This window comes from Pipistrellus hanaki (assembly GCF_964339955.1).
Source record: "Pipistrellus hanaki genome assembly, chromosome: 14".
Lineage (NCBI taxonomy): Eukaryota > Metazoa > Chordata > Mammalia > Chiroptera > Vespertilionidae > Pipistrellus > Pipistrellus hanaki.
The window spans coordinates 37,959,406-37,983,770 of NC_140516.1; the positions used below are offsets into that span (position 1 = coordinate 37,959,406).

The 24,365-nt window shown below is 45.7% G+C and overlaps 3 protein-coding genes across 16 annotated transcripts in view; 1 reads left to right on the forward strand and 2 right to left on the reverse strand.

The window, feature by feature from the left end:
* SEC31B (SEC31 homolog B, COPII coat complex component) overlaps window positions 1-4,693 on the reverse strand; it is a 30,680-nt gene extending 25,987 nt beyond the window's left edge. For 5 of the 14 annotated variants that reach the window (XR_014796771.1, XM_084903648.1, XM_084903640.1 and 2 more), the window contains exons 1-2: window positions 816-1,512; window positions 317-440 (exon numbers count right to left, since the gene is read on the reverse strand). Coding sequence is in view for 8 of the 14 variants with exons in the window: in XM_084903648.1 (XP_084759774.1) it covers window positions 317-440; window positions 816-894 (203 nt within the window). In the remaining 6 variants the exon portion in view is untranslated. Of the gene's footprint in view, window positions 1-316; window positions 443-815; window positions 1,513-1,534; window positions 2,484-3,310 lie in introns of those variants that run through there. The other 9 variants (XM_084903646.1, XM_084903643.1, XM_084903639.1 and 6 more) reach the window with 7 other exon arrangements.
* A 1,105-nt stretch (window positions 4,694-5,798) lies between these two features.
* On the reverse strand, window positions 5,799-10,872 carry NDUFB8 (NADH:ubiquinone oxidoreductase subunit B8). The gene is made up of 5 exons (XM_084903652.1): window positions 10,720-10,872; window positions 10,316-10,442; window positions 8,668-8,767; window positions 8,110-8,265; window positions 5,799-5,985 (listed from the first exon to the last, which is right to left on the reverse strand). The coding sequence occupies exons 1-5, from the start codon at window positions 10,802-10,804 to the stop codon at window positions 5,893-5,895; spliced, it is 561 nt and encodes a 186-aa protein (XP_084759778.1). The 5' UTR covers window positions 10,805-10,872; the 3' UTR covers window positions 5,799-5,892.
* Window positions 10,873-13,070: 2,198 nt separating this feature from the next.
* HIF1AN (hypoxia inducible factor 1 subunit alpha inhibitor) lies at window positions 13,071-23,966 on the forward strand. The gene is made up of 8 exons (XM_084903650.1): window positions 13,071-13,286; window positions 13,597-13,847; window positions 16,439-16,587; window positions 19,517-19,662; window positions 20,584-20,690; window positions 20,999-21,062; window positions 21,292-21,402; window positions 22,202-23,966. The coding sequence occupies exons 1-8, from the start codon at window positions 13,110-13,112 to the stop codon at window positions 22,244-22,246; spliced, it is 1,050 nt and encodes a 349-aa protein (XP_084759776.1). The 5' UTR covers window positions 13,071-13,109; the 3' UTR covers window positions 22,247-23,966.
* The last annotated feature ends 399 nt before the right edge of the window (window positions 23,967-24,365 follow it).

Sequence of the window (24,365 nt, forward strand, 5' to 3'; positions counted from 1 at the left end):
TAAGAGCCAAGGGAGGAAGGAGTCAACAGCTTTGGATTCATAGAGATCAGATACTTATGAGTCCAGGCCTGTGGGAGGCATCTGTTTCACATGATTCTGCGTAACACTGCTGCTCCTGACCAGAAAGGAGTGGGTGTTTTTAAAAGAGTTTTGCAGAATAAACCCAGAGTTAACTTCTCTCCAACTTGGTGAGGATCCTTCTCCCCTCACTTGTCTCCTCATGAACCCTGAGAAGCTCACACTACTCCCAGGATTCCCCATCGGGGTCTACGTCAGGATCTGCCCTGCATACCCATCAGCACTTCAGACATAGTACCTGCTTGAGGCAGAAAGGATGCCCTTGCGTTTCAAGTCCAAAGAAAGGTCCCTGAAATCAACCTCAAAGATTTCCAATGTGCCATTTGTGCTAAAGGAGGCATCTAGCTGCTGGGCAGATGTTCCTAGGCACAAGAAAAATTAGGGAGAGGCAGCGTATGAGCAACAAAATAAGCATGGATTTGGGGTATATTTATACTAGGGAGTGGAGAGGAGGAGAAACAAGAAAAGACTGAGTATAACCCTTTTTCAAATGGCAACTGCAAAGAAAGGTCCTTTTTCAAATGGTAACTGCAGAAAAGCATGAGGTGCCTAGCCTTGAGCCATAGTCCAAGGCTACCCTTGGGTACCAAAAACAGCTGATAGCCCCTTGCTTTGCTGTGAGCCAACCCCATGACTCTAAAGCTTTCTCTGATGTTCAATAAAGAATTCTGCATATTAAACTTCCCCGGACCTATGTACTCCCCCTGGCTCCTAGTCCACAGTATCACCCACCGTACCTGTGGCCAGATACACAGGGTACTGGCTGGCTGGGCTCCACACTTGGACAGCTGGCCTCTCGATTTCCTTCAACTTCATGGTCTGACCTGTAGGTGGCAGAAATCTGACATGGCCCTCAGCTCACTGAAAATAGAAACCGGCAAGCTGAAGGGCCCGATCCAGGGAGCATCTGCGAACACAAGATCTTGTTTCACTCTCAACATCACGGGATGGGGCATCTCAGGGCAACACGGAGTGACAAACACATGACCATCTGCATGTCTGTAAGGACAGTTCAATCACTAAAATCTAATGCTTTAAATCTAAAAGGCACGGTTGCCACAGGCCCCATGGTGATGATAAGCAACAAACCAGATAATCTCTCAGTGACTTTATCAATTTCCTTGGCTTTAAATAGCAACCATAGGTTGATGACTCCAAAATTTATATGATCAATACAAACCTCTCCTTTGAGCTCCAAGTTTAAGGAGCTCAAAGGAGAGATTTGAATTACATACAACAGCTAGTCAAATATTTCCACTTGGATATAGCAGACCACGTTAGTTTATCTAAATGGAATTCTCTATTACACATCTTCTCCTCCCAATATCTGTTCTTATCTTGTCTTCTTTAGCTCAGTAAATGGTACCACCACTATTCACTTAATTGCTCAATCCAGAAACCAGAAAATCACCTGATTCCCTCCTCCCTTATTTCCTTCTAGTCTTCCAGACTTTACCTTCAAAGGATGTCGGCTTTTCTTCCTCTCTACCACCACCACTCTATTTGAAGATTATCATCTCTCACCTGGATTGCGTCAATAATTTTCCAATTGGTCATCTCCCTGTTACTCATACCATCACCCAATTCATTCTCTACAGAGCATCAGGAGTGAGCTTTTAAAATAAAAAAAATGAGATTTTGGCATTCCATACTTAAAATCTTTCAATGGCTTCTACCACATTCAGAATAAAATTCAAACCCCTTAGTATGGCCCTCCTCAAAAGCTCCAGCCTACTTCAACATTATCTCTCGCTCCTTTCCCCCTTATTCGTTGTGCTCCAGCTGCATTAGCCGTTGTGCATTTCCTGGCTTTTTCTCACCTTAGAGTCTTCTTGAATCTGTTCCTTATACTTTGAATACTCTTCCCTTCCATCTTTGCCTGACTAGCTCTTTATCCCCTCTTTCTGGGCTCAGCTTCTCATTTCATGACAGAGGTAAACCACCCAATCAAAAACAGCCTCAATATTTTTCTTTGTAGCAATTTATAATTATGTATTTATCTACATTTACAGTGGTCTCATCCGCTAAGTAAACATCATGAAAGCTAGCACTATGTCTGCTTTGTTCATCATGTAGTGCCAGAGCAACGTGCCACATAGTAAGTGCTTCATAATATTTGCTGAATGAATGCAGACATTTTACTCTGTGGCTTCCAAGCCATTCTAGCACACATTCAAGGTACCATCCCAATGAGCTCACAACGAGGCAGAAAAGGTGTTGTTTTTGAGTTTTTTTTAAAGGGAAAAAAGTGACACTGAACTTGTGGGAAGAAACTTGGGACCTACTGCAACCCGCTTTAGCAAGTCACACAGGTTACTCTAACTTACCAAACCAGGGAGCAGTCTTACTTAATTTCTAATGTACTTTCCAGCTTGAAGTTTAGCTGACCTTTCCAGGAAGCCTTTGTTAATCATCCTAACAATAACCCACAACCTAAGAACCAACTTTCCAGGAGGCCTGTGAACACCTGAGGCTGCACCAGGAACTTCTCATCAGCTCGCTACCCATCACAGTACAGTCACCAGCGCCACCTGCTGGCCAAAGCCATCCTCATGTTTCTGGGAAAAGATCCCGTAACAAAAGTAGGAGCTGCTATTAGCGCTGTGCACTTGACATGTATAACTAATTTAATTCTCACTATATATCTTTTTTTTTTGCGATTAATACTATTATCACCCTCATTTTACAAAGAAGAGAACAGGGCAGGTCAAGATGTGAACCCCTATCAGCCTCCATAGCCCAGGACTTTTAACCATTCCACTGGTCTAAACTAAACGAAACTCCGTCAGGTGTTTAAATCCTGACAGTCTAGAAATCGGGGAAATGGGCTTTTAATCTACTTTGTTCAGAGACGTCTGCTCACAAATAGGGGCCTCGATGGGGTCAGAACGGCTGGGGGACGGGGCGTTGAAGGTGGGAGAGCTATGACCCTTCGAGCGGGGGCTGAGACCTGCAGGGACGGGGGGCGGTCAGCGCGGCTCTCCCGCCCTCCCTCCCCGGTGCGGCCGGTCTCTGCCCGGCGGGGCGGACTCGGCGGCCCGGGCCGGGGCAGTGCGGGGCCGCGCTGGGGGGGGACCCGGCGGCAGGTGGCGGGGAGCCGGGCCCACGGCGAGGGCTGGAGCCGGCGGGCCAGGGTCTCCGCGGAGGTCGCGCTCCCCCCGCGGCCGCGAGCAGCGGCCGAGTCTCGGGCTTTTGTCCACTATCAGGGCCCCCGACTGGCGAGGAAACCAACCTGCCGGGAGCCCAGGTCAGGGGTCAGCGGCGAGCCGGGCGGTCTCCGAAGGGCTCCGGGGCCCCGCGGCGCAGCGGACGGCGGCTGGGGAGGGCCAAAGTAGTCCCGGGCGGCGGGCGCCGCAGCCCACGCGCGCGGCCAAGCAGGGGGCAAAAAGCTAGACCGGGCCGAGCCCACCCGCCGAGAGGATGTAACAGGACGATAGCTTTTAATGGGCCTCCCTCCCCTGTCCTGACTGCCCAGTTCTGCCACAGGGGGTCAGATCCGACCACCAGGAAATTCTGATTTACTCAATTTAAGCTAGACCTGGAGCCAGCCTCTAAAAAGGGAAAACACTAATTCATTACCTACTTAAGTAGGTAAGACTGGGCCTCATTAGAACCTAACTGAAAAGCTAAAAAAAACAATCGAGGCCATAATTACCTGTGACACACACACAGCCCAGCAAACCAGTGCCCAAAACTATTGGTTGATAAAGGCTATATGTACAGAGAGCAAGGTACTGCACACCAGGGGCTGGAAGGTTTTAGAGACCTGAGACGGGCGGTATACCTTGGAGTTGCCTCATAGGTAATGTCTCAGCAAGGAGCAAGGGGCTCAACAGGCGAATAGCCACCCTGCCATCTCTCATAACATGGAAGAGTCTAGAAGTTGGGGGAGTAGGCTGGTTACAGTAGGCTGAGAAATACCAATTCAACTCAGATAATATGGAGTTATTGAAAATTATGGGTAGGGATGCAGTAAGATATAGATTGTATTTTGAGACTAGCAATATGGATCCACTCTGGGAGGTAAAAGAGAGGGCTGGAGGCAAATTAGGAAACTAATAGAAACTAGGTATCAGGTGATGAAAGCCTGGATTAATACAGTGGCAATGTTTGTAAAGCAAAATTGGACAGGCTTTTGTGACTGACAAAGGAATTGGAGGTGAAAAGATCGTGCATCTCTTATGCTCACTGAGGGAATTATGGCATTTCCAAATAAAAATGTCCCGTAGGCAGCTGAACATTTTAGATCTAAATTCTTTGATTCAAAACTTCCATCTAATGCATAAATCCCTCTGTATTCCTGCTTGATAGCCTCCGAAGGTGGTGACCGGGTCATCTTAGGACAGCCCCCAAGTCATGTGACATAGCCCTACAATGCCTTTGCTGTGGACTTGGGAGTTTCCAATTCAGGACAGAAGACAATTTAGGGCATTGCTGTGCCCGCCCATTCCTTGTACTATTTCTTGAATTTAGCACCACAATGGTAGATGAGCCCCGAGGAAAAGTAAACAGGATGGATAACTGAACCTCAGGCAACACCACAAATTGGGGAATAAGGCAGAAATGTTACTGATTGAGTTTTCTGAAAGAAATTTAAACCAAAGGCATAAGGTCAGTTTCAAGCAGGATTTTTTTTTTTTAAGTATACTCTTCCTTAATTCTTTTCACCTTTTTTTTTTTTTTTTTTAATGGTGTTCCCTCTTCTTGGTAACTACTTAAAATTATTTTGTATTGTTTTGACTTTATATCCCCAGGGCCTATCACAGATGTTAAATGATTAGCAATGCTCTAAAGCAGCCGTCACCCGAGGACCACTGGTGGTCTGTGAGGTCCGGTCGGCGACCACTGCTCTAAAGGACAGAGAATGAAGACAGAAAAAGACTGGAGATTTTCAAAGAAAGGCACTTCATGAGAAGTACTCACTCCCTGATCTCATAAGTCTTTCGTTGCCTGGACAACCATTAAAGGACCCCTTATCTAACTTGAGTAGATTTGCTTCTATAGGTCTGTTGAATGTATGCTTTTCAATGGATCAGATTTCTGGCAATATTATTGTAATTTAAGAAAATGTCTCCAAAGGAAGAAAAGAACATAAGTTGGTTCCCTTAAAAACAGATACATTAAGATAAACCTTCAAAAACATGGTTTTCCTCTGAGGCTATATAGGAGCTTGGATGAATAACTAAAGCAACAAAAGCCATAGGTTCAGTAGTAACTCACTGAACTGTCCTCTAAATCATAAATATAGGTAATGCTAGCTTATAAGGAGCTAGGACTCAGAAATTGCATTGGATTGAGAAATACATGTTTATATAACAAGTAAAATTAAGAAGCAGTCACAGCCCTAGTCCAGTCCAAAAACACTACCTATTTGTCCTGTAATATACTTACAACATGTTAGAGTACATTTTTTTTTTTGTTAGCTAACCACCATTATTAAAAAGGTTTTTTTTAATGGGATATAATTCTTGTTCCAACTTGGGAAGTCAGGAACATATCTTCCTGCTTCCTCAACCCTATAAACAAGAAGCTACCCTTAGCACCTGCTGTACAAATGAAACCCTCAACTACTTTCACAATCCCAGCGATGACAAATTAACATCTTCTTGTGCTTACCCTCCCCCCCCCCTTCTTCCACTCTCTGGGGGAGAGGAGGGGTGACAGCGGACAGAGGAGAGGCTCCTCAGGCAGTGGCTAATCCTGGAGAAACGAGGCACAGGTACCACAGCACTGTTTAATCAGGGATTTCATTAAGGTTAAATCTCCAGGAACGAGGGACTGTCAGTCAGTGGGCACAAAGCCCAGGAAGCTTCCTCAGATTTCATAGTGAACCACAGGCTCGGGCTCCTTGGTGGGATCGCCGCCTCGTTCCAGGTACAGGTTATTATAAGGATACTGCTTCGGCCCCTGAGGAAAAAACACAGGCCATCAAGAACAACATACATCCAGCCAATACCTGGCTACGTCCCGCTCTGGGTTTAACAGCCATGCACAGTAAATGGGTTTGTGGTAGCCTCTGGTCAGACCCAGCTGGGCTAGAATGGCAGGAAGAGCACTCCTCTTCCCTGCTCAGCCCAAGGCAGAGAGAAAGCCTGGACTATGAGAGAAATGGTGCCTACACTCTGTGTGTGTGTGTGTGTGTGTGTGTGTGTGTGCGTGTGTGTGTGTGTGGAGAGAGAGAGAGAGAGAGAGAGAGAGAGAGAGAGAGAGAGAGAGAGAGAGAGAGAGAGAATATATGAGGGAGAGCACCAGGGAGAGCTTTCTAAATGAGACGATGCATCCATCCATCCCACTCTCTCGGGGTTGAGACAGACTCAATCTCCTTTAAGTCACTCAGCCTCTAATGGTTCCACCACTAAAGTGGCCTAGCAAATGAGGCGTGCAGGAGCAGCAGTGAGGGAAAGCACAGAGGAGACACGGCTGGGACGTGCTTTAGGGGCTGCTGGCTTTACCAACAAACAGCTGTCAGAGAACACAGCTCAAGGGGAGGAGAAAAGGGTGATATGCTTACAGAACTGAAAAATGGCAGAGCCACACTGTGTTCCTTGCTCTCCTGAAGTGAAGTTAGTGCTCACACCAGCCCTACGTGCACTCTCCAGCCTGGGGCCCCTGGGGCTTGGCAGGAAGGCTCGTGTCAGTGCACACAGACATACCAGCTACCATCAGGACATTGATTATCTCTGCAGAGGTAGCACTGAGCAGCCAACTGCAAACACAGCAGCTTCCCTGCTTTCCGTTCCTTTCCTTACAATCTATCTTGTAGATCAGTGGTCGCCAACCAGTGGTCTGCGGAGCACTGGTGGTCCGTGGAGCACTGGTGGTCCATGAGGTCTGAAAGGTTGGTGACCGCTGCTGCAGGCTACTCCCAGATTAATCTTCCTAAAAATTTAGCTTTCATTATGTCATTATTCTATTCAAAAACTCAATATGGCTTCCGGTTGCCTAGAGCAGACCAAGTAAGTTATCACTGTATCCCCAACCCCTAGCATGGTCTGGATGGTACACAACAGGGGTTTCATAAATATTTGTTGAATTAATGTGTTACTATACCATCAAGTCCAAATCCCTTAGCAATGCAGTAAAAGCTGTCCAACTTAAATTGATCAGCTCACCTTACAATAATTTTTAAGGGAGCAATTTCCATATATGATTTCCTAGGACATCAGAATTACCTGGGGACTTGTTAAATATTGATTCTAGAATCCCACTGTGGAGCTATTGAATTAGGCTTTTCAGGAAGTGGAGCCCAGGAATCTGGATTTTTATCAGCTCTCCAGGTAACCAATGCAGCCAGTTATCTAGGAATTATTTTATATGCCTGCTCCACTCCAGCTAACTCTTTCCTTGTCCTTCCTTCCTTCTGTTTTCTCTTGCCCCACATGTTCTCTCCAAATTCTCCCTACCACCCGAAGTGTTTAAGTATTTGTAGCATCTAGTTTACTAGGTAACCCTTCTCCTTAACAGCACCTCATATCCATTAGTGCAAACATTCACTACACACACACACACACACACACACACACACACACTATACACAAAATCTGCCAAATTCCTGTATTTGTTGAAACGTTGCTCATTTGAATTTTCTTATTATTCAAACTGAACTTCATTAAAGCTAGACAGTGCTTTTTCTTTCACGTTCTCCAGAATATAACTGTCTATGCTTATAGTAAACATTTAATTGCTTCCAATACCTCATAGGAGGTGTCCTTCACACCTTCAAAAAGGATAAGGCTTCAACTCCACATTCCATGGCTCTACCTTAGAGTGAATCACTTGAGGAAATGTAATTGGTAAGTACAGTCCCCAAATGGCAACTCTAGAGGCTAGCTGGTTTCCATATTCTCCTTCCTTACAGAGTCCTAAACGGTTTCTCACTCAGACTGATCCAAGATGCTAGGCATGGAGCAGTGCCTGGTACTTGTGCCAGGCCCATGTGTAAGGCCCTCCATAGGCTGTCCCCATTCCCTTCCCTCAGGAAACAGGGCTAAGTAAACAGGGCCCACAAGAAAGCACTTTTCAGATACTCACCACTGGCTGGTAGGAGGGATACGTCTCGCCAACCCAAAACATGAACATCATGAAGGCCACGAAGCCGAGTAAGTGCTTACACATGACATCCCAAGAAACAGGTGTGGGGGACGTGTCCACACGGTTCCTGATATACATATCGAGGTCCCAGTGATACTAAGGCGGAAAGACAGATAAATGTCACATGCTGCTCTTCCTACAAAAGCAGCCAGTCCAGAGTGGTCAGAGCCTGATACAGGGCTGGACAAAGGCATTCTACTGCCCTGAACAATATTCTGAGAGCCAAGTTTGAGATACTCTGGCCCACAGGATTAGATGCTGGTTTACGGTTAGTTTCAATCATTGGATATTTACAAAGCTTGTTAATTTCCAGAGGTCCCATTCCATATGCCACACATGGAACATCAGACCTCAGATGAATAGATTTGGCTTCCTTTGGCAGAAAACCTTAGTGTTATTTGGACAGAAAAGTGCTATTTGAGCTTAAAAAAAAAAAAAAAATCCCCAGGAATAAATAGGGAGAAGGAAGAAAGGTTAAATGGGATATAGTTCTCTCACCGGTTCACCCCAGTTCAATCTCAGGTCTGAGTGGTCCCAGTCATACCATGGATCCCTCTCATGCTGTGAGCGGTCAGGGAGCTTTGGGTAGTCGCCATACCTGAGAGATAGCAAGAATTCTGGAAAGGGCTCTGAGCAGTGTCTCTCAGATAATTCAGAGTATCCTCATCTCAAAAATAAGAAACCAACTGACAGAAATAACTGCCTCACCGAAGGACAGAGGTACTGACTTTCAAATCAAGATCTCAATTTTTAGTCGTTAAGCAAAGAACCAACCACAGAAGCCCAAATTGTAATTAAAAGTTCACCAGCCCAACCAGTACGGTCAGTGATTGTGTTGACCTATGAACCAGGAGATCATGGTTTGATTCCCAGTCAGGGCATATGCCTGGGTTTTGGTCTCTATCCCCAGTGTGAGCATGCGGGAGGCAGCCGATCAGTGGTTCTCTTTCATCACTGATGTTTCTCTCTCCCTCTCCCTTTCCTTCCTCTCTGAAATAAAAACATTTTTTTTTTTTAAAAAAAGGTTCACATCAAACTCTGAAATATTATAACATCATAAGCTTTTCTCACATTCTTTCAACAAAAAGAAAAAAGTCACATAATGTTATAATGCTAGGCCTGGAAGGCGTTATCAGTCACTCTGATTTCTTCATGAGCAGAAAATGAAACGAAGTATGGGGTCTAAACCCATGATTAATCGAAATAAAAACAAAAAAGGGCATAGATTAGGAAAGTATTATTTTCATAGCATCTATGTTCTTCAACCGAGTTGGCATACATCTTCACGTTCCAAACACCTCATGGGACATCTTGCCAAGCTGGGTTTTCCTCCAACCAATCCAGGTTCAACTTATACAGATGGCTGTTAAGGCTGCTCTTGTCCATAACACAATAGAAGCCATAGGAAATGATGACAACTAGACATACACTACAAAAAGTGATTGGAAAGCAACAAGACGAATAGGAGCTGCTGAAATCACCCTGAAAGAGCAATGCTAGTATAGAAAATGAGGGTGCTGGCAATCACTTCCAATAATTAACCCGAGAGATGTTAGATGTGCGGTAGCTATGGGGACAGGAGGGGAGGAGGGAGTAACATTAATTGGAGCAAGGGAATTTAATCTGCCGTTTAATCTGCTCCACAGTTGCTAGGATTTCCACGGCCCCAACGGCAATGATAGCGGATTTTTTATTTATTTATTTATTTTTTTTAAAGAGAGATATACACAAATGTAGACTATTCCATCTACAATAAGGTTCTCAAGACAGGAGTCCAGTTCCAGCCCGGTCACGTGCCCGGATGACAGCACCTGAGCCCAGCAGATGCTCAATCCAAATGAAACCTTGCGCTCTGGATGGAGCCAAGGAAGATTCCTGCTATTCACGGGTCCTCGGGGAGCTATTAAAACCTCGCTTCCTCATTTGAGGAAATAACCCGAGCCAAGGAGAAAATTGAAGTCCTCTCGGCTGCAGCTGTGCTCTCCCACCCCCTCCAACCTCCCTCCACCGAGAAAAGCACCCACACCATTGACTCTGAGGGGTCATGGGAAGGTTGGGGGGAGGAAGGAGGTGGAAAGGGTCAAAGTCGAGCCACCTAACCCAGTCGCCTTCTCCCATCACTACGCGCAGACCCTCTCCGTCTCACCCCATGCCATCATCTGGGTACGGCTCGTAGTCTTCCACCCGCATATTATACTTCTTGGCGGCGGCGGCCCGCTCTTCTGGGGTCCTGGGATAGGGCCCCGGGAGCATGTCCTTGGTGATGTGGGAGGCTACAGGGCAGACGAGGGCAGGTCAGAGAGGGCACCCCGTCCCGCCTGCCTCCCCCGAAGATTTCACGCTGCAGTGGCAGCGGAGGCCGGAGCCCGGGTCTCCCAGGGACCGGCGAGACGCTCCACCCGCTTTTCTGGATACACGAACTCCACCTCCGCCCCTGCCCCGCAGCCCCGACACGGCCGCCGCGGTGATCCACGACACCCACCTCCCCCGCGACACACCAACCCTCAGACACCCCCTCCCCACACGGAGGCCTCGCTTTTTCTCGCGGACCTGTCCGTGCACCCAGCGGCGCCACGTTCCGCCCTGCCCTTTGCAGCCATCGGAGTCCCAGGACCCCCGCCCTGGCCGCCGCCATCTTGACCTTCTTGAGGTTTCGCGCTGCACATGCGCACAGGCCCGTCACGGCGGCCGAGCGGGGCCAAACGCGAAGGAGACGGCAGGTGGAGAAGACAAGTCTTAGGGCTCGGCAAGGGTGGGGCTTACAGGGTGTGGAGAAGCCATGGGGGGGATGTGCAGAGGGACAGGGTCGGAGAGGGAAAACTTGAAGGGGAGAAAACCAAGCAGGTCTTCGCTTTGGTATTTCAGATGGTTGTTATCCCTTTTTCTCCCTAAGTGAACTTTTAGACGCATCCAAGAATAATGAGGGCTCAGAACCTGAGCATCGCATGTGGACAGCTGACCCACCTCCAGCAAGAGCAGTACAAGAGAGGGAGCCTGTGCTCATCTCTGACTGCTTGCCTTTTCCTCTCCTTTACTGGCACCTGCTCCATTCACCCCCAAACGTGATCATTCTTCAAAAATTCAGCCCTTGGTCCTGCTTGTGTTTTGTTGTTTTCCAAATTGGTTGATATCTTTCACCTGATGCGCGGTGGTGCTACAGGTAAATAGGCCTCGAATGGGTTCCTCATTTTCAGTCCCTGTTAGCTTCCGAATGTCCCAGTCCCCTCTGCCCAACAAATGTGAAGCCGATGCGATCACCAGGGGCAGCTTTTAGGAGCTCGCATAAAGGCTCAGATTTGCCAGGATTCAGATAATTACATTACTAACACAATTGACAAACATTAGAAGAAGGGAACATTATTATGTCTGCATATGAATATGTTTTAATTTTATTTAAAGAAGTAGAATTTGCATAGTTTACACCAAGCATGTCAAACTCATAGGCTAATCCGGGCCAAATAAAACAAGGTTTAAGTTTATGTAAACCCACCTTCAATTTTCACAGAAACGTAGGTTTATTTCCATAATGACATGCTGAATCCAAGGGGTGAAATAAATGAGTAATCATTAACATAAAAATAATAGATCATTTTAATAAAAATTAACATTTTTCTTGAACATTAACTTACCAGACACTGAATAACTGCACAAATTAATAAACATAACACAAATAAACCTATTTTTCTTTTTCTCCAAAAGCAAAATATTTCCTGTTGCACACACCAAACAAGTCAGTTCAACTCAAAGTTAACTGATTGGGGACATTGATTATATTTTTGCTATATAACCTCATTGCCAGAGTGATAACCTATTATAGTCATAAGTCCTGCTCTTCTTCAAGGAGAGAGACTTATTATATAGGGCATGTAAGCCATGGAATGGAAGTCTTTGGATCTATCTTAGAATTTGACCTTCAACAGCCAGCCATAAGAACTAAGTAAGCAATAGAGGTAATTGATGGGGCCTTTAATAACCAATCTAAATTGTTTGAATATGTGGGATGTGATAGATCCTCCCTTCCTCCAGTTGATGAACAGACGTAAACCCCACCTGCGGCCAGACATTCTTGAGCTTTGAACCACCAATCAGCACCTGCCAAATACCCTAAGACCCCGATTCCTAAATCCCTAGGTCCCTAATCACCAATCAGCGTGTGCTGAGTGCCCTAAGCCCCGTCCCCTATCCTTAAAGGTGCTTGAACGCCAGCCCTCGCTCTCTTCCGCCCCTTTCTCTGGAAGCAGCCGGCAGGGGTACTCTTCCCTCCAATAAAGCCTGTGTGTGTCCTGCCATCCCCGTATCCGGTCCCCTTCTCTATTTAATCTATCAGGATGCTCATGCTTGACTATAACATTGGTCCCATAGCAAAAATACCTTCAAGTAGGAGAGATGGTAATACAGGTAGAAAAATCAGATGATGCTAACAAGCAACCCTGTCGTTCCTTTTAAAAGAATTCAACTTGCCATATTATCTTTTACAAAGGCCTTCAAAGCAACCTTTGCCCACAAGCTGCCCCCACCACCACCACAGCCTCCCCTCTCCACAGCATCTATCAATCTGACAACTGCTTGTCCTTCTGACTTCCTTAGGTAGGTCAATAATTTGCTTCTCTCCTCACTACACTTGCCTCCTTCTTTGCCTTTTGTGTAGGCCTGGGCACACGGAGGCAGCAATACTATTTTGTGAATTGGTTAACCAGGTCAGCAACTCTAACCCGTGTGACTTAACACCTAGCCCAGGCCTTCAGGGGCGGAGCCTAGGGTGTAGAGCTGTTTGGTCACCCTTAGGGGGAGCTCCCCCACATCTTGGCTCCGAGGTTTTTGTTTTTGTTTTTGTGCTTCTCGGCCGCTCTTTCTCGCAGCCCATCTCTATGGTTGCCGTTGTGTTTTATCTGGACGAGGCGGAGCTTCCGGTTCCGGCGGGGCCGTCCCTAGCGGCGGAAATGGCGGCTACGGCGGCGGAGGCCGCGGCCTCAGGCTCTGCAGGACCCCGGGAAGAGGCTGAAGCCCCCCGCCCCGCCTGGAATGAGTCCCAACTGCGAAGTTACAGCTTCCCGACGCGGCCCATCCCGCGTCTGAGTCAGAGCGACCCGCGGGCGGAGGAGTTCATCGAGAATGAGGTAGGGGGCGGGGCCGTGTCCCCGGCGGGAGCGGGGGAGGGAGGGAGGGAGGGAGGGAGCTGGTTGGGAGGAGAGGTCAAAGGCGAGCGTTGATGGAGTTGGGACCTGGCTGGGCGGTGGGCGAGGGCTGGAGGAGAGCTGGAGAGGGAGGCGAGGAGAAATGGGACTTGAGGGGTTCATGTTGGTTAACTGATGAAATGATTCTTAAGTTGGGAAATAGTTGGGATTATGGAACCAGAACCCACCAGCCCCCGAGATGGCTTCATTTTATGTTTTGTTTTTTTTTTTTTCACCTGATGTTTTCCCGTAGGAGCCTGTGGTGCTGACCGACACTAATCTTGTGTATCCTGCCCTGAAATGGGACCTTGAATACTTGCAAGAGAATATTGGCCATGGAGACTTCTCTGTGTACAGTGCCAGTACTCACAAGTTCTTGTACTATGATGAGAAGAAGATGGCTAATTTCCAGAACTTTAAGCCAAGGTCCAACAGGGAGGAGATGAAATTCCACGAGTTTGTTGAGAAACTGCAGGATATACAGCAGCGAGGAGGAGGAGAGAGGTAAGCTCTCAGATGATGGTTTTTCTGTTGGCTCTAAGGCATATATTTTCTTTTGCCTGTACTTGTTTGAGGATATGGAGGAGTTGGGTGAGTTCTCAAAGTTGAGGGATGAGAGAATTGATGACACGTGAACATGATTCTCTAGCTCTTTGTCATCTTTACAAAGTGAGAGTCACAGTTACCTACAAGGGTCAGGTAGGTGAACAAAATGAAGTTGTTTGGATAAAAACTACCATGAGGCTAAATGTATACACCCCATTCAAAGTCAGAAGTCATTACTTAACTTGTACTCATTGGAGGTTCAGTTTTAGGATTGCCAGATATTCAGATTTTTCAAGAGAAGCCAGAAATCGAGGATTTTTATTTAAGATCTTTTTACTTAAATGTGCACAGGTAATTAAAATCTTTAAAAATGCTTCGAGGAGTCAAATGGAAATGTTTGTTGTTGGATTTAGCCTTGAGATGATCAGTTTGCAGCCTCACTGCTGGGGATAGTTAAGACTGAAGAGTTATATAAATGTGATTCTGGGGTGAAGGATATTAGGATCCTCTAGTTTAGGGAAGGTCAGATTAGATTGGGGGAGGGGCATATATTGATGTTGCAGGTTATACTGGCAATAGCAAATGCAACACGCAGAAGTGTTTCTTTCTTTTGCTTTTATGCCATGTATGAAGACAGCCTCTTAGGTAGGTCCCGGACTAATTGCTTTCACTAAGTAGTTCATGGTGAACGACCCTCTCTCTCTCACATTTGGTGCCCAGTCTTAACCTTCCGGCCTCGGTTCTCTTTCTTACTCCCCGTTAGCAGTATGTGGCTGAGTGAATGAATTTGAAATATCTTTTTTCCATCTTCCTGAAACTTAGCAGTTACACAATGATGGGACTTTGACTAAGAGAGTTTCCAGGGTCTGAACTATGATTGAGTTGTTATTTTTGTCTTATAAAGCCTGATTTAGTTGAATTGTCTCATGCGTTAATTTCCTCAAAATTAACGCATGTACGTGTGTGCATACACATGGACACGTCCAACGTTCAGATTGAGAGCTATTTAAATAGTGTTGGTGGAGTGTAATTCCATTTAATAAATAAGCATGAGATAAAACACACGAATCCCTGGTTCCTCATTCACTTTGAATTTTTTATCCTATAGTGAGAGCATTTCCCCTCACTAAGTATGACCTATGAGTGTAGTCTATTCTTTATGGGTGATTCAAGGAAAATGTTCCTCTGTGTTAAGTTTTACCTTATCTGCTGACTTGAGCATCAACCAACTCATTATTGTAAAGGTTGTTGTGATTCTGGGATGAAGGCTATTAACATCCTCTTTGAGCTCTTTTGATATTTATTGTTTAAGTATAATGTTTCATGAATGGTCATGCCTCTTTTAAAGTTATTTGCAAAATTTTTGTATGTGTATGTGTATTACAGTCTCTGGGAAGAGTCCAAAGGTTGCATTTGAGTCATGGGGGGGTCCTTGTCCCCAAAAAGGTAGCTAATGTTTCAAGCTTACTGAGATTTCTAATTAAACTGGCCTTAAACATCAAGCTTCTAGGCACTGATACCTTTGAGCCTTTTGAAGTAATATTCTCAGGACCAGGAAAGGACTGCCTCTGTATCTTAACTTCCAGCTTGTCCCCTTATTAATGTGTCTTGTGGGCTTAAGTGTATCTGGGTTTTCATCTACTGTAAGTAACTTCTGATCATCCTTAGGTGTGTGAGGAGCCTGGGGCCTGCAGAAAGCCTGGTGAGGCATCTTCCGTCAGCTGTAGAAAGCTGCTACAGAGAGGTGGCTGAATCAGTTAAGATACACTAGGCTTCAAGCCAGAGCTCCGCAACCCTATTTCTCACTCACACTACATGTTCATCACGGGTCACCTGGGATAGGCTGTGCTCTTTTCTAAAAAATATGAAACAAATGTGTGTATCATCCTTGTGCAGGGGCATGCTAATCTCAGTATTGTTCCAGTTTTAGTACATGAGCTGCCTGAGCGAACATACGAGGAAGCTCTGCTCTCACATCATCGTTTTCTCTTTGGGGCCCCTGTTGGCCCAGTAGCTACTGTCTGAGGCTGCGGTTGCTGTGGCAGAGTTGCTGTGGTGGTCATACTGGTTCCTAAAGTTACAGTTTGGAAGCAACACAAGTCACTGCTGTGGACATTTCGTTGGCCAAAGCAAATTAAATGATCAAAGCAAGTTAAATGGCTTCAAGGGGGTTCAGAAGAATAACTCTCCCACAGGGAAGGAACTGGCTCTTGGTGAATAGAAATATGATTTGTTACAATGGCCATTGAGGGCCAAAGGGGATGCCTTGGGTCCTGAGACTCTCTGGAACAAGGGTGATTCATCATTGTAGGGTCTGTGTTTAGATTCTGAGGAATCTAAGAAAGAAAAGTAATAAGTTTGGTGTCCAAAGAGGGATAGTTAAGGATTCAGTTCTGAGAGAATCCATGTTGGTTAAGATTCGCATGATAGTGGTTGTTCTCTGTGGGCGATGCTAATATAGGTTTAGCTTAGATTTCCATATGTGGGGAGGCCATGCCAAGGGACTGTGTGTACATGCACTAATGGGATCTTCTTCTTGGGGAACATAGGTTGTATCTGCAGCAAACACTCAATGACACTGTGGGCAGGAAGATTGTCATGGACTTCTTGGGTTTTAACTGGAACTGGATTAATAAGCAACAGGGAAAGCGTGGCTGGGGGCAGCTGACGTCCAATCTGCTGCTCATTGGCATGGAAGGTAAGAAATCTTTCAGAAAGCAGCATAGCTTGAAGTCATACGAGCCCGGTTCCTAATCCTGTGTCCACTATATTCCCTCCTTGACTTTGAGCAAGTTACTTAACTTCTCAAGCCTCAGCCACCTCATCTGCAAAAGGACCATGAGAGTATTTTAAAGTAGCTGTGAAGGTGAAATAAGATAATTTATGTTGTTTACAAGCTAGTTTCATGTCCTCTAAATAGTTTTCTTTTCCCTTCCTTAGTTATTATATGAATGTGTATACTCGGATATTAGGGATCTCTGCAGTATTGCTCTTCTCTGTTGGATCTGTTTGTATTCAAGAGATTTTTATCCAGGAGAAGAGGGAATATATTTTTCCAATATAAGCTGAACCTTAACTTCTGAACAAATAATACATTCATGGGGTTAAATTCAAAAGGTATAAATGGTATGTAATGATAAATCTCTCCTCCACTCCCAGTTTTTCTCCTTGGAAGCACCACGTTATTAATCGACTGTGTTTCCTGCTAGAGAATTTTATGCACACACAAGCAAATATGTGAATGTGTTCTTTTGTGTGTGTGTGTGTTTTTTTTCTTTTGAATAAAATGAGAAGCCTTTAAATTCCAGCCAGAAAAAGGAGAGCTACTACTTATCTCATTCTTATTATTTCCAGCACTAGCTTGGTGTCAGGCTCATACTAAATAAATGGTGAATAAATTGGGTTGAACAAGGAAGCAGTAATTATTCATTGTTGTTCACTGCTAGACTCAGATCTCTCCACCCTTTGATTATCCTTTCTTCAGATTTAGGCGCAGTTTATGGATTGACTCTTAACCTGTCCCTTGGAAACCAACTCTTGGTTGACCTGTCAAGTTCTAGTTTACTTGAGTCTGCATTTTTTTTTTTTTTAAATAACACTGAGTGGCCAGATTATTATGATCTCTGAACACATAATAATCTGGCCACTCAGTGTGTGTGTGTGTGTGTGTGTGTGTGTGTGTGTGTGTGTTTTTAAATATACATTTTTATTGATTTTTTTTTTTTACAAAGAGGAAGGGAGAGGGATAGAGAGTTAGAAACATTGATGAGAGAGAAATACCAATCAGTTTCCTCCTGCACACCTCCACACTGGGGATGTACCCACAACCAAGGTTCATGCCCTTGACCAGAATTGAACCTGGGACTCTTCAGTCACTGAACCAAACCGGTCAGGGCTTTTAAATATATTTTTGTTAATTTCAGGGAGAGGAGAAAAGGATAGAACATTAGTGATGATAGAGAATTATTGATCAGCCGCCTTCTGCATGCCCTACACTGGGGATCGAGCCCACAATCTGGGCATGTGTGCCCTGACCAGGATTCGAACTGAGATCTCTTGGTACATGGGTCAACGCTCAACCACTGGGCTGCATCAGCTGGGGGTTTTTGTTTTGTTTGTTGTTTTGACTCTGCATTTTTCTGTTGCCTTATCCTCTAGTGGAGTGTAGGCAAGTGGATTTGTCAGGTAGAGTTGAGAGAGTAGACTCCCATTGGGGATGCCAGGGACTCTCAGCATTTAAGAAGGAGCTATCTTGACCCACCCAGGTAGACCTAGAGAATGTCTTCTACACTCCATGCCCTGCAGGAGCCCTTAAGTTTTTAAGGATTGTGTGAAGGATAAACAACATACGTGGCCCCAGTTATAATAAGTAGATAGAGCACAGACTAGGGCAAAACTAATTATTTAAAATAATTTTCCTTATTCAAGTTGTATAGCTCTCTCTTAGGAATTTGACTTGTACATCTCCAGTGTTGCTCTAAGAAGTGCTGCACCTCACAGGTGTGTTGAAGTGGGAGGGAAGGTTGAGAAGCTTTGCCCTCCAAAGGGCTCCTCAGGCGCGCTCTCCTGGGAGTATGTTCGGGCCTTTGTGTTCCCCTCTCTTTTTCCCCCACAGGTGTCTGTCTCCCAAACTCTAAAGGTTCCCATGAGACTTGCAGCCCGGGAGCAGTGGGCAGCTGCAGCTCGTCCTGGGCTAACCCCCAGAACCTGTCTCCTTTTCTCTGACTTCCCAGTGAGCTGACAGCTGTGCCTTGGCTCATTTCTTTCTCTTAACATTTCTAGAGAGCCAAAGCATCCCTGCCTAGTCTCTCTCCTACTGCTTATTCTCTTGTAGGCCCTTCTTTGTTTCACTGTCCCTAGCTTTAATAAATGTATTCTCAGAATAAAATAAACGAGCTACCCAAAGCAAGTACATATTCATGCAACTTAAAATGACTACTAGTTAACTCCATCAAGGAAGATCATATATGCATTGTCGAGACCAGTCATTTCAGTTGTTTCTAACTCTTGTTTCATTGCCCTTGAATTCTTGCCATGGTCAAGAAGAGTATAAATATATATAATACTTTGTTAGAATTGTATGACTTTAATGTGCTATTGCTTCTGGTAAGGGCAACAGCCATCATTTAAGAAAGTCCACTTTGCTAATTAATGTTGAATCCTTATTGTTGGACTTATTTATGATTAAAAGTGTAAGTCCACCCTGGCCAGTGTGGCTCAGTTGTTTGAGCATGGTCCCATGCACCGCAAAATTATTGGTTTGATTCCCCGTGGTTTGATTCTCAGTCAGGACTGATTTCCTGGATTGCCTGCTCCATCCCTGGAAGGTTTCGATCGATGATTTGTTCTCACACCTATGTTTCTCTTTCACCTCTTATCCCTTCCTCTTCAAAAATCAATGAAAATATATATATAAAAAAAATACTTCCTCAAATATATGTATTTTTTAAAAAGTGTAACACCTAATTCGCTGCGAGTTTACTTGCCATCTCCCTGATTCTGCCTGGTTTTTTATTAGGAAGCCTTGGCTGAGTGGGCAGGCTGGTTTCTCTCCAGCACGGGGCCCTGTGTTCAGCCTGTGCAGTAGAGGCACTGCTCTGAATAAGGAAATGTCTCTCTTCTTCCAGGAAATGTGACACCTGCTCACTATGATGAACAACAGAACTTCTTTGCTCAGATAAAGGGCTACAAGCGATGCATTTTATTCCCTCCGGATCAGTTTGAGTGCCTCTACCCATATCCTGTTCATCATCCGTGTGACAGACAGAGCCAGGTGAGCTCCTGATCTCAGGGAGGTATAGAACTCCTTGGGGATCCAAGGTTGGCATGACTTTCCCTTTCCTTGTGGTGCTACGCTAGGTTTGGACAAACTCAGAGGATAATTTCACAGGGAAGCTCATACAGGGTGGGGCAGAAATAGGTTTACAGTTGTTCATATGGAAAATAATAAAGTAATTAATAAATAATAATACAAGAATAAACTGTTTGACATACAACTCTAAACCTATTTTTGTCCCACCCTGTATATTTCAGGCCTCTGGCAGTCCCCACATGCTTATAAATATAAACAGCCCTGGAGAGCTAATTCTGGAGGGCAGACCCTATCTTTGATACAGATGGAGTCAAGTTCATGGAACAAAATGTGTTTATGTTCCTATTGAATTTAATAATTTTATTTTTTGTCATGGATGCTATCACTTTTTGATAAAAAGTAGGATGAATAGAATTGAGATATGTCTCTTAATGCCTTTTCTGGACCCAAGTGAAGTATATGGTTGACTTTGTGGCCAAACAAAGAGGTCCTTTACCTCTTAAATTGAAAGCTGCCTAGTTACTTCCTGTAGGAGTTTTGACTGGTTAGAATGAGTGTCTGGGAGAAAGTTCCTGAAGGTTTGAGTGAAGGATGAGTCCTCATTCTTCACATCTGCAGGCCATGAGTAGGCTTTCTGACCTCAGGAGCCCTGAAGCCTAGGATTCTTTACCACTCGGTATTGAGTATGGCCTGTCTTACATCGTCCTCTGAGAGACTCTGTATTTTTAATGTATGTTGTGTTCTCTGCTGGATATAAATTTTAAGTCTTTTTTTTTTTTAAGGCATCTTTGTAGACTATCAGAGTAACTTTCACATAGTCCTTACTGATAAAAGTTTGGTGATCGACTGATTTTTTTTTTTTCTTTCTCTTGAACCTCTCAGGTGGACTTTGACAATCCTGACTACGAGAGGTTCCCCAATTTCCAGAACGTGGTTGGTTACGAAACAGTGGTTGGTCCTGGTGATGTTCTTTACATCCCAATGTACTGGTGAGGAAGGGGGCTAAGACTGAGGACTTCTTGGGAGCTTTCTTTCCCATTCCCTGAAAAGCCTTCTCTGTGTCCCTTGAGTTGTGACAGAATTTGGTCTTATGTGATCTACAGGAAGGTTGGCATATCCAGATGTGAGCATACTGAACATGGGGGAAATCACAGCCTTGTCTCTGGCCCCATGGTGTGTTTGAGGGGATGAGCATAAAGAGACTGTCTTTATTCTCTTAGCTGGATTCCACCTAGTTTTCCATCCCTCCCTCTGAAAAGTATTGGTGGCAAACAGGAGCCTGTGTATTTTCTTGCAGGTGGCATCACATAGAATCATTACTAAATGGGGGGATCACCATCACTGTGAACTTCTGGTATAAGGTGAATATGGGTTTTTCCCTAGATGGGGCTGGGGTGAGTAGGTGTAATACATTATTTGGGGGCAGGGTGGGGCGGTTGGCTATTTCTGGAGTGATCCCAGGTCTTTGGGGAGACGACGCGGAATTGGCTTGAACTGTAGTTCTTAGAAGGGAGGATGGAGCCTACAAATAGTGGGTGACATTGAAGGTTCCTGCTAAAGACATTTCCTGAGCTGCTGCTTCCTTTGCAGGGGGCCCCCACCCCTAAGAGAATTGAATATCCTCTCAAAGCCCATCAGAAAGTGGCCATAATGAGAAACATTGAGAAGATGCTTGGAGAGGCCTTGGGGAACCCGCAGGAGGTATGTGGCTGCCTCACGGTGGCACTCCTATGGGGCAGTGGGCAGTGGGCAGGGGAAGTCAGGATTGGTGTCACATACCCATAGCTCCTCCGTTTCATATCTGGTATCCTTTCCATAGAGGTTATGGTTATGTTCAGAAAAGCCTTGTTTTCTGCAGAGAGCTGGGCTTGACTGGCGGATCAATTATAACCTGTTCCATGCTAGTAGTAATGTTCCCCATGAGGCTAGTGTGCCAGCTGGGGACCCCTCTGGGGATTCTTCTGGAACAGGAAGCGAGCAGTAAAGCATCTCCTCACACTCTCCTAGCTGTGCCAAGGCTCTTCTAGGTTGAGACCTGCTTCCCATATAGGTGTGCCAGGGGCTCATCGAGCCAATGGGGGAGGTTTGTATTCTAACACTCTTGCCTCCTTCCTGCGGATATCCTCAGCATCCAAAGGACTGTGGGGTTTCGAGATGGCATTACCCTCAATTGCAGGTGATCTTGTCAGTATATAAAGGCATGTAACATAATTAAGACACGTTTAAGAAACATGCAAACACTCTTAGGTATTTGAGGATTGTTAGTCTGTCAGTTTGGTGCTGCTTACAGGGTATTGTGAGAGGGAAGCTAATACACAGTGATCACAAAGAAGAGAACACTGGGTTGACCTTTAGGAAGAGTTGGTTAGAGGGTTTACAAGATTGAATGAAAGCCTTCTCCTTGCCCTTGGCTAGACATTGAATATTTCTAGACACACCACTGTCCGCTCCGGGGTCTGGGAACAGGCAGTTCTAACTGGCTCCTCATGTCTTTTTGCAGGTGGGGCCCTTGTTGAACACAATGATCAAGGGCCGATACAACTAGCCTGCCAGGAGTTGAGGCCTCCTGCCAGGTGACTGCTAGCTCATCCACACCGCTTCATTGATGAGGACAGGAGACTCCAAGCACTAGTATTGCACGAAGCACTTAATGGACTGGACTCTTGCCATGGCCCTGGAGGCAGGTGTTTGGGACAAGGCAGGGTGGTTGGCAAAGCCACTCCCATTTGGAGGGACTTCGTGCCCTTGCCTCTGTGCCCCAGCACCTTCTCTCCCTGCCCCCCTAAAGTTCTGCATTCAGTGTGTGGAGTTCCAGCTTCTGGTTTTCATCATGTCTGTGTGTGTCAGTCCGTCAACCTTGGGATGTGTGTATGCGTGTGTGTGAATGCACACCCACGTGAGTCTCTGTTCCTTGTGCCCTTCTGGATCAGGACCCCACTCTGGCTCAGACCTATCTCCTGCAACCTCCGTGCCTCAGCCTGAGACAGAGGAGATGCTCTTGGATGCCCGCTACATCAGGGCTACAGGGCCAGAGCTATCCTGATGTTCAGGTTGGTCGGCTTCCTTCAGGTTTCACAGAATCAGGTTCTAGGTGGGAATGGTTGGCTACTGGGACTCTACAGGGGAGAGTGAGAAGGAGGCTTGCTTTGAGAGCCTGGAGAGCTTCCTATGAGTGAGAATTAGGTTCCAACTTGGACCTTCATGCTCAAGCCATACATAGAAAAGAGCCTTGGGACTCGAGAACCAAGGATTGTGCATAAGTTTCAAATTGCAGATACATACAGCTCCTCTCTTCCAGCACCAGCTCTTACTCCCTGTGCTGAGCACCAAGGGAGTCCTCCTAGCATTGGCTTCTCTAGGTTCTTTGGGTGCACACCTCTGTGCAGTGTGGTGTGTGCATGTGTGTGTGTGCACACATTTTCACACTGGCCTGCCTCTCTGCTTACCAAGTCTCCCTGCTGCTTAACTCTACTGCAGTGGGAACCCCAGGGTTTTAACCTAAAGATTTTAAACTCAGTTTCAGCCATTGGATGTTGGTCAGTTCTCACTGCAACCTGCCTGAGGCTGACTGGCTAAACCTTTTCTGCCTAGGCAGGTTACATGCTGTGCGTCTGTGGAGCTTCCTGGCTCAGTAGACAAAATGGGGTCAAGCTTTAGCAGCTAACTCAACACCTGTCATCCACCTCATGGCAAGGACAAAAATGTAGCCTTGTCTCTTAAAGCCAGCACCTCTGCCAGACCCCACTGTAATGTTCCACGAACACCCTCAAAAGTCAGGGCAACTGCTGGAGCACCGAAGTATAATTTCCTTTTCACAGCTACTTAGGGGAACCCCTCAGGGCTGCAGCTTACAACTGGGCAGCTGTGCACCGCACAACTCGAAGGGCCATCATTCACATCTGTTCAGTGGACTTGGGCTGTGTGGTGGCCCTGTGTCTTGTCACCTTCACTTCCATCTCAGTCCCTTCTCTCTGGAAGGAAAGAAGAGTTGGAGTATTTGGGTTTATGTATTTTTTTCTTTTTTCCTACCAAAGGTTTACTTCCAGTGTCTGAGCTCTTACCCCCAAAGCTCAGTTTACAGTTCCAGTGCACTGATGGACTGAGGATGCGTGTGTTTGTACGTGTGCATCTGTGTGTGTATTTTAGGGAGGGGTGTTTGTTTTTAGTACCCGATTCTGGGTTCTCTGATGCAACGTGTGTGCGTGCAAACACGGTACCTTCTCAAGTGTAGTACTTTCAAATATAGCCAATGCTGGAAAATGTGACTGCCGTGATCTCTATCTCCGTCTTTTTGGGAAAGAGGAGCACACAAAGAAGCCAAGGCAAACGGAGGATAAACTTGATCACAGCCACACTTTGGAAGATAGCAGATTGGTTTTGTTCTCCTTAACGGGTCTGCTGCATTCCTGGATCAGCCTTCAAAGATGTGGGTGGTGTGCTGCAGGGTGGTGTGTGCCCCTCAAGCTGGTCCTTGCTGGGTGCTGTGCTGACCTACAGGGAATGGGGGGCTTTACACTGTGGGACCTGCACAGGATTGGTTGTGATCCTTGGGTAATATAATAGTCACCCCTGATTATCAGAAACCTCACGTGTGCCTAATGCTTTTATCCACGTAACTCACTATCCTGCAAGATAGATGTTCCCATTTTACAGCTAAAGAAATG